The sequence below is a fragment of the Lissotriton helveticus genome, chromosome 10, assembly GCF_964261635.1.
Source record: "Lissotriton helveticus chromosome 10, aLisHel1.1, whole genome shotgun sequence".
In the NCBI taxonomy this organism is placed as follows: domain Eukaryota; kingdom Metazoa; phylum Chordata; class Amphibia; order Caudata; family Salamandridae; genus Lissotriton; species Lissotriton helveticus.
The window spans coordinates 364,731,689-364,741,552 of NC_136071.1; the positions used below are offsets into that span (position 1 = coordinate 364,731,689).

Below are 9,864 nucleotides of genomic sequence, written 5' to 3' on the forward strand. Positions count from 1 at the left end.
CCGACTATCCATTAGGAGATCATGGATTTCCAATTTGTGCTTCTTCAAGGAGCGGCAGTTCCGCAATGTCATACTAATCATTTCCACCTGCTTCCCGGAACCCTTCGGTGTGAATGGATCATAGGTACATTCCATACATTGGAATGGCAGCGTTTCTGCGTGTATCCTATGCCTACATCCCTCTTTTACCCTGGGGCACATGTTAAGTAATTGTTCTCTGGTATAATGAAGCCTGCCTAATCCCATGATGTCATATCGGGCAGGGGTACTGGCCCCAGGCCGCATCCGGCCGCGGACGGGCGCAGATGGGCTTGCCTTTGGCGCGCCTTTCGGCGCGTCCGCTGTGCACCCGCTGTCCTTCTCGCATTAAATAAGGCAGTTCAGGTCTGAGCAGGAGTAGGATAGCGCGAATAGAGCGCTACCCTGTTTCCTGTTGTGCCCGGAAGTGCTGGGCTGCCTCACCCTCTGCAATCAAACACCCACAAGGACGCGGTAGAACGGGGCGGGCCACAATGCTAGCAACAGTGAATATTTGCAGCAAGTAAGACCAAAATTAATTTAAAAAGTAAGGCAGTTAAAACAATTTATGCAAGACAATTGCCCGAGTCAGCAAGGTCTCATGTGTCAATGCAGGCAGCTCTCACCGAGTGGATGCGTCTGTCTCTGCCACCGACAGATCTGCATCCACTGCAGTCCACGCCGCTATTTCCCCAAGCCGTCGCGCCAAGCTCCACTGTTGGTGCGCAAATCTCAAATGCTAGGAGAAGCAAAGTTGTCCGACGAAGTATTCCAGGCCCCTGCAGCAAGCCCCCACACCGCACCAAGCACCCTACTGTCCAGCTAGCCACCCGAAGCGCAGGGGGTCCACATAAAGGGTGAAAGGCTGTCCACACCCTCCTCACCCAAAGGTCCGTTGCTCACGGCGCTGGGCCTCTCAAGGCAATCCCCACATCCAAAAAATGGCGGGCTGCACTTTCCACTGCCGCCCTGCTCCCCGGACTAGTTCCGCTCACCTTGGTGTCTGGTGCTGTCCCAAGTCAGTTCCCCGCTTCAGTGTCTCACCGGGGAGCCGGGCCTCGCCCACAGCCAATGCCTGCCGTCTCAAATCTCAGGTCCAGACCTGTCGAGGGCTGCTTCGTTGGTTGCGCCGCCAAGTCGACAAATACTTAAGGTGACCCGAATAGTTTTTAAAAATAGTGGAAATTGTTATTGTGGATGTTTTAAATGTGCGCAGGCTAAACTAATGTAATTTTTGGGGCTAATCTACCTAGAGCGCTAATGCGGTGTCAAGACCATTATGTTGACCCGCCTGAAGATTAGCGCTCTAGTGTTTTTGTGTTCAGGGGGGGTCCTGACTTTTGGCGCCGCCCACACACTTCCTGCCTCTTACTTATCCCACTATGTGGCGAACGCGCAGCGGACCCGCCGGCAGTGCGCCAAAGGCGAGCCCGTCTGCGCCCGTTCGCGCCAAGATCGCGACAGGCGCAGGAATCGCTGCCCAATTTCTCCCCCAAGTTGCTTGTTCAGCCGACGCGCTCAGAAGGCTTAACCATCAAAAGAGGTGCCCTTGTGAAATAAATATGGAACACATGTGGTGTCCTATTACTTGTAGAACATGTTCCTGGTCCATTTCTGTAGTTCCATCGGAGACTCCAACTCAGGTACATCCCACCTTTGGTGACCAATCCAGTCTTAAAGGAGGGCTAATAAATGCTCGATCAATGTGCTGCCATAGGGATGACATCAAGGAACTGATTTGTATACATAACCTAGATTTCCTCTTCATAACTGAGACCTGGCTCAATGAGGCGAGCAACCCTGACCTGTCCACTGCTATACCTCCCCATTACAACATTTTTAGGCTAGACAGACCGAGTGGTAGAGGAGGAGGTGTTGCAATAAATATTAGAAACCCCTTGAAGTGCCACACCTTTAGCCTTACTCATCTTAAAGGCGCGGAAAGCATGGGCTTTTCTATCAAGATCGATGCCTCTCTGTCCTTTACAGGAGGTTTAATATATCGTCCACCAGGCAGTCCTACTGGCTTTCTCGATTCTCTGGGTGAAGCCTTAGGACAGCTGCTTGTGAGTTATCCTCACTTTACACTTATTGGAGATTTTAATTTACAATTAGAAGTGAAGGAGAATCCACAGGTTTCTAACTTTCTCCAGACGCTTGAAATATTTGGTTTGTCTCAAAAAGTAATTAATAATACCCATCAGGTTGGTCACACGCTCGACGGGATATGTTCCAATTTTTTGCATTTAGTTTCCCATCCACCAATCCCTCAAATTTGGAGCGATCGCTGTTTTATTCCATTTGAGGTGAATACGGGGCATACGCAGAAGAGGGTAAAAACTGTTCCCTCTTCTGCCACTAGCCAAAACTGGGCTTCGATTGCAAAAAATTCCCAGCTTAAGGCCTCTGCTCAGTCATGGGCCCCTAGTCTTACCCGTGACGTATCGCAGGATTCCAAAATGTTCCACACCTGGATGCAACTTGCAACTAATAATCTTGCCCCACCAAAACTCCCTGCAAAAAATAAGGAGAAATCCAAAAAGATAAGTGCACCGTGGTATACGAAGTCCCTAGCAGAAGCGCATCTTCAGTGCAGAAAAGGGGAAAGAAACTGGAGGAAGAATTATGACCCACTAGCAAAAAACCTGTATATAAAATATAGGAATGTTTAATTTGCAAATATTAAAACTGCCAAAAGGGCTTACTACACAAAACTTATTCGGGAAGCCCAGCAAAAACAGAAAACCGTCTTTGATATAGTAAAATCTTTTACCCACCCGGCAGTCGTGAAACAAGAAATCCCTCCTTCACAAAATTTCTGTGACCAGATTGCCGACTATTTGGATGACAAAATAAAACGATTACAGGATGGTTTGTACCTACTGTGTGCCCCAGTAGAGTGAGTACTAGTGGCCTCGTGCCTTCACGGCCGCATACTTTTGCGATGTTTAAGCCTGTAACCCTTGCACAAACGCATATGGTCATTATGTCCTGTAAATCAGGATCACCGTCTGATGCCTGCCCTCCTTACATCCTTCATCAAATAGTTGAGGTGGTTAATCCCATAATTAACCAAATAGTGAATGAATCACTTAGCTCTGGGACCGTTCCCCGGGATTGGAAAAAGGCCATAGTTAGACCCCTGATGAAAAAGCAAAATAAAAATATTTCAGACCTCTCTAATCTCCACCCATTTCCTTGCTTCCAGTCCTTGGTAAAATTACCGAGCACATGGTTCATCAAGAGTTATCAAATTTTGTGGAGACACATAATATTTTGCACCCTCATCAATCTGGCTTCCGTCCAAAACATTCCACTGAGACGGCTCTCATGGAATTAACGGATACCATTAGAAATGTACAGGATGAAGGGAAGAACGCCGTCTTGATTCTCCTTGATTTATCGGCGGGGTTCGATACCATCTCCCATAAAATCCTTCTTGATAGGCTGAAACTAAGTGGTATAACAGACGGGGCTCTAAATTGGATAAAATCTTTCCTATCAGAAAGAGCCCAGACCATCGCCTTAGGGCCTTTCCACTCAAAGGAGAAGAGTATCACCTCAGGAGTTCACCAGGGCTCTATTTTGAGCCCATTACTCTTCAACATTTATATGGTGCCCCTCATTTATTTAATTGAATCCTATGGGATAATGGTAACATCATATGCTGATGATACCCAACTGATTGTATCCCTGGATAAAGATTCCTGTTCGGCTGAACAAAACTTTCGGCACTGTCTTGCTGACGTTTTCCAATGGATGAATGACAACTGTTTAAAATGTAATTCCGGGAAAACAGAAATACTGCCCATTGGAAAAAATGTTAACTTTAGTCCCAACGATTGGTGGCCAGAGGGAGCCACTTCGCCTCCGAGTTCAGTAGAAATGGCCAGGAATTTTGGCATCCTTTTTGATGCGTCATTATCTTTTGACCACCAAGTAAGGAGTTTGGCCGGTAGTTGTTTTAACATCATCAAATTATTGAAAACATTCTTTGACTTTCTCCCCATTGATGTAAGAAAATCCGTGGCGGTAGCCCTTATACTCTCCCGGCTTGACTATTGTAATGGTCTCATGGCAGGAGTAAAAAAAATTAAGTTAAAAAAATTACAAAGTGTCCAACATGCAGCGGCTCACCTGGTATTGAAACTCCCCAGAAAATCATCAGCCTCTGCGGCGCTTCGGAAACTTCATTGGCTCCCCCTACATAAAAGGATTCTCTTCAAAATTTTGTTGACCTCCTTTAGAGCTTTAAACAACATCGGCCCCAAATATCTCATTAAAAGATACTCCCACTATTGTCCCACAAGAGTTCTGAGATCAGCAGGCTGTAATTTAGCCAATATCCCCGCCTTTCACTTCAAAACTAAAGGGGGAAAAACCCTCAGTGTCTTGGCCTCTAGGGCATGGAATAGGATGCCAAAGGAGCTAAGGCTACTTGATAAGGAAACGCCTTTTTGCAACCAACTTAAAACCTGGCTTTTTAATCTGTCAGATGCTTATGTACTCGCTGCCATATAGATCTCACTTCTGTTGACCTCCCCCTCCATACAGCGCCAGGATGCTCCTTTCGGAGCGATAGTTTGCGCTTTATAAATTGCAAAATAACATAACATAACAAGTCTCTTTACTGCGACCCGTAGGCGGTCTTCGATATCCCAGGGGCGGACCAGTCGCTCACCGCCCAGAGAAAGCTCCTTCAGGCCGCACCATCAGCCCCTCTGAGGCCCGCCGCATTCCAGGCCTCAAGGTATCCCGGTGGCGGGGGCCGACTACCCAGCCACCATGCACTTTCAGGGCCACACCTCAGGGCCCCTGTCCATAGGGGCCCCCAGACACGCGTGCTCCTCGCCCGCTAGCCCTCAAAATGGCGGGTCGCGTCTGTTTCTGGGTCCCAGGCCCCCGGGACCGGGTCGCCTTCTCCGAAGTTCTGGGTCGCTTCCCTGGATTTTAACCCCCTCCTCTCCACGTTGCCGGAGTGAGGAGGATTCTGCACGCACTACAAGCGCCCCCGCCAACTGCCCGCAGGTCGCGGTCCCTGCTTTGCACTGTAGAGGATTTCAGGGCACTGCAATGATTCCTCCGCTGGTCTCGCCACAGTCGGCTCACTGCCACACAATCCGGGGCCGTTGTCTTGCCTCGCCGTGCCTCAGAGAGGGTCGCTGCTCCCGTTATAGGAGGGCCCAGGCGCTCAGCCCTCCGTTGCAGGTCTCACTCCTCCGAGGCGTATAAAATGGCGGGCCACCTTCTCCGGCCCGCGACCGGGCTCCGCAATCCCCGCTCACCGGCTACTCTTCTAGGGGTCCAGGGTGCCTCCACGGGCACCCGACAGCCAGATCTTCGTAATGCGCCCCAGGGCCCGCACTCATCACTCTCTCACCAGGGCTCGCCGTCCGATCGCCAAGCGCGGGTCCTGCTCCGCCAGGGGTTCCCAAGATGGCGGGTCGCTGCACCAGGCCTGTCACATAGCTCCGCCGATCTTCGTGGACCAGCTGCCTCCCGAGGGGATTTCAACTCGTCCGCTGCCTCCTGTCACACCGACACCCTCGGTGATTCCCAGGGGGCAATTTCAGGGCACCCCAGCTCCGCTTAAATTGCTATTGATGGCGGGTGACAGCGGGAGCCCCACTAGAGCACGTCTGCTCACATCGCCTGGTAAGCCACGCCCCCCGGGATAAACCATTTAAACACCAAGAGGTTGCATGACTAACCTGAGTATGTGATAGCCATTAGCAGCCTGTGCTAAAGCTCATAATCCTGATTGCAGAACGATGGTCCACTGAACGGTAAGGAGCTAAGATGCCAATGGCATTTATGTCACGCCCTATCATTTGTGTTGCATATATAAGTGTATGATGTCAGTCCGTCAACGTGTGCTCAGCTTATAAAATCCATTCATTGCTGTGTGTTTAATAAAAGTGGTGCATTATGTGACATGTTATCAAGAAAGGGATCTATATTAGGGTTTACGGATAACATATTTTATGTAGCCAAATATCAATAAAAGATGTATTGTTACTCTTAGCACCTCTACTGGTACTACTACTGTCACTAAAATCTTAGCAATAATAATAATAATAATTAGCATTATTTCACATGATACCGTGACTGTTAATTGTTACCATTAGTAAAATTTGAATTTCTTAAAATTAGACAAATATTTCATGTGAACTACTGCAAAAAAACTGAATATTTACAATTATACCAAACAAAATAAAGCAGGAAACCATTATGTGTTAAATTACAAATAATTTCAATATGTTACGTGTTTCTGATTCTTGTCCTTTCAGTTTATACACAAAGACTATGGAGCTGTGGTGTATTTACAATGTTGTGCATTATATTTTCGTCAGCAGATCAGATGATGGACAGCAGAGACAATAGAAAATCAGAAATACGCCTAGTTCTTGTGGGAAAGGTTGGAGTAGGAAAAAGTGCTACTGGAAACACTATTCTAGGAGGAAAGAAATTTGAGACAAAGTCCTTTTCAACTTTAGTGGATCAGACTTGTAGAAAAGAAATGGTGAATTGGAAAGGCAGAAATATCGTGGTCACCGACACACCAGGCATCTGTCAAGGTAAAGGACTTCCTGAACAGACTGTACGAGAAATTGGTAAATATATTACAATGACATCGCCAGGACCTCATGCTATTTTGCTTGTTGTCAAGATTGGTCCATATACAGAGGAAGAGAAGAAAGCAATTGAAGTAATCCAGACTACGTTTGGAGAGAAAGCGTCAAGGTACATGATGGTTGTGTTCACAAGAAAAGATGATTTAGAGGATATTTCCATAAAAGATTACATAAATAATTCGAGTAACACACACATCCATGAGCTGATTCACATGTGTGATAATCGATACATCGCCTTTAACAACAGAGCGCCCCAAGAGGACCTTGAGGAGCAGGTTAATGCACTACTCATGATGATTGGGAGCATGGTTGAGAAAAACAATGGAACATGCTACACCAGTGAAATGTTTTGTCAGGCTTTGCAAAGCTAGAGGAGCAAAGGAAGCAAAGGAGAAACAAATGCACATTTTCAACAATAGTGAAAAAGAAATACAAAGACCAGGATCATAAATCTTTGACAGCAATGGGATAGAAAAACAACACTAAAAACGAAATGGCAAAAATGATGTGGCACAAAACTGGGAAAGTGCTAAAAAAATGTATTGAAGGGGAAATGACCAACATTCTATTGCGAATGGAACTAATTGGGTCATAATAAATCAATAGAAATATGTTTGGGGAGTGAGAAAATCAATTTCTTGTCGGAACATGAGTAAAGTAGAGAGGTCATCCGTGAAAGAAAAAAGCAAATAAGGAGCAAAACATAAGAGATAAAATACTACTGAAATTGCAAAATTTGAAAAAGGAAAATTACAAGAATTCATGAAAACATAGACAGCAAAGTCAGAATTTCAAAGTCGAGAAAATGTTAGAAGGTGAGCACAAATGGGGTGACACAAGAATATGGGATGATGGATAAGAAAGGCAACATTTTCAAAATACAAGCTAAATTCATCCAAAACTTCAAGGGGACATACAATTTGGGACAAAATGCACTATAGCTGAAAAAAGATTAGTGAACATTATCTAATTTCACTGATAACCATGGAGAAGAGTTCAAGAGTTGAGGTTTTCTTTTCTTTGACAGTAGGATTTCCTAAATTGCTTATAAGATCGATGTGAAAAAATGTAGAACAATGCAACATATACACATTTAGGATGGCTATTTAATATTGAGAATGTGGTGGCAAATATGGCAGCGATCCATACTAAGGAAAATATCATATTTTTTTACCATCTGCATAGATATCATCATCATCATATAATCTTTATTCAATTTTAAAAATAAAATCATAAAAGACACGTCAGTTAAAAACAAAAATTGACGTCCACAGGATCACACTTGCTTTAAACCCCCGAGAGACAACATAGAAGAGAGAAACAAACAGTGGGTGAGTTTAAAAACTGTAAATACAGGTCAGCCCGCCTAACTTGCATACAATTCATAGATTTAAAAAGTGGTCCCAAAAACGTATATCGTAGGGTATTATATTTTGGACAAATCTGCAAAGATGTGGTCGAGCAATTTCCTTGCGGAAACTGGGTAAGGTTTGGCAATAAACATGAAGTTTTCCTATGAAATAGTGATGAATAATAATAATTCTCCTCTGGTTAGATTTCAAATAATTGAAAACCTAAAGGAAAAGTGATGTCTGAACTAAAAGGAGTTCAACTTGGAACTCTCAAGCCGCGTGTGAGCTCATCCTTTAGAAACACTTGTTGACAGGGATCTTCTATTTTCTTTGTAGATCTCGTTATGATTCTGTCGTCGAGACATGGCAGCATTAGGAATCAATTTCCTTTTGACAAACAGTGACATACCACACACTTTATCTTCTCATGAAGTGGTCGCCACTTAATGGGTGAGTGCTGAGAATTGTCCTGTACTTCCTTATACTTGTGTCCATTACGCATCCTACTTTGCTGCAATCAACAATATTAAAGCTACGACCCCTGTACATTTTTGCGCACTATACGTTTCTATTTAATTAAGGAATACCTTAATGAACATGTAGACTGCATTTGCAATATTTTTATGCGTATGGATGGCTGTCTATAGCCACTCATCCCTCCTTTTAATCATGTATTAAGATAAAAGAGACTGCGCCACATTCATTGGGGGCTAAGAATGGATTATGTACATTATATCAACACATCCCTCAACACTTGGTGTGGCTGCATCACTGTGAGGTGAGTAATTACATTTAGCGATGCAAATGTTTTTAACGAGACCTGCTCTAGAATAAATTCAGCATGTCTCCTCTTCTTTTAGGTTGCCCTTTAAAATTGTTGTTTACTGTCCCGATGAAGACCCGCATGCTAGGACCCAATCTACCTCTATACGTCAACAAGAACTACTTTGCTTGGATTGAATATTTATACCCTGTGGGGGGAGGTTGATCTATCCAGACACCACCCTCTTCTGACTAAGGAAGAATTAACTGACTATATACATTCACCAAACAGGTCTCTTGGCTATGTCTAAACTGGATTCTCTCATTGCCATAGCCACTTACTATGATTATTTTGATTACTAAATAGTGAAGAAACGTTCCCCCTTTTTTTACTTTTCTCTCTTATTACTGCACACATGAGCACTTCTAAGAACACTTTTCCTCTCTCTCTCTCTGTGGAGCAACCATTGTGTAATGAATTTGATGTTTTCTTCTGCTAAATGAATTATAAATTAATCTTTGATATATAAATAATACACTTTGATTGTACAAATTAGCATTGAGTGGGATTTATTTATTCTGTTGTCCTTGTTCTTCACTCGCTATCATTGAAAATTAATTGTTGCATCTTATGTTAATTACGTACCAGTAGGACCATACTGTTTTGTTTAAAGTGCAAGCAGCTTCTCTTTCTGACCAGGCATCTTTTTTCTAATGCCCTTATAGCTTTTGAACTCTGATGGGATGTAAAAAATGTTTTGAAAAGTCAAGGCATCACAGCACTTTTCACATAGAAATATTATCACACCAAGGTTGTAGTGTAGTTCCTATATTCCCAATAGGCTCTGCGCATTGGAGTAATATATCCTGTAGTTTAGACGTAGGACTGAGGTCAACTAGGTCTCTACCGAATATATTAAACTTAATTGTGAGTGCCAGCTAGCTCAGAGGTCACTAGAAACTTTCTCGAATTCACAAGAAGGGATTAGTTTCTGACAACCGCATAAACATGACAACTTTGTTTCCCAAGAATTTGAAATCAATCTCTAGAGTTGCGGAAACAATAGATAGCTATTTTACTCAGTCAATCGTGCATG

At 44.1% G+C, this 9,864-nt stretch overlaps 1 protein-coding gene across 1 annotated transcript in view; it reads left to right on the plus strand.

Annotated features, from left to right (window-relative positions):
* LOC144783993 (GTPase IMAP family member 8-like) overlaps window positions 1-9,321 on the plus strand; it is a 182,735-nt gene extending 173,414 nt beyond the window's left edge. Inside the window, exon 4 of the mRNA XM_078662706.1 lies at window positions 6,375-9,321. Within this exon, the coding sequence (XP_078518832.1) occupies window positions 6,375-7,024 (650 nt within the window). The 3' untranslated portion in view covers window positions 7,025-9,321. The remainder of the gene's footprint in view (window positions 1-6,374) is intronic.
* The last annotated feature ends 543 nt before the right edge of the window (window positions 9,322-9,864 follow it).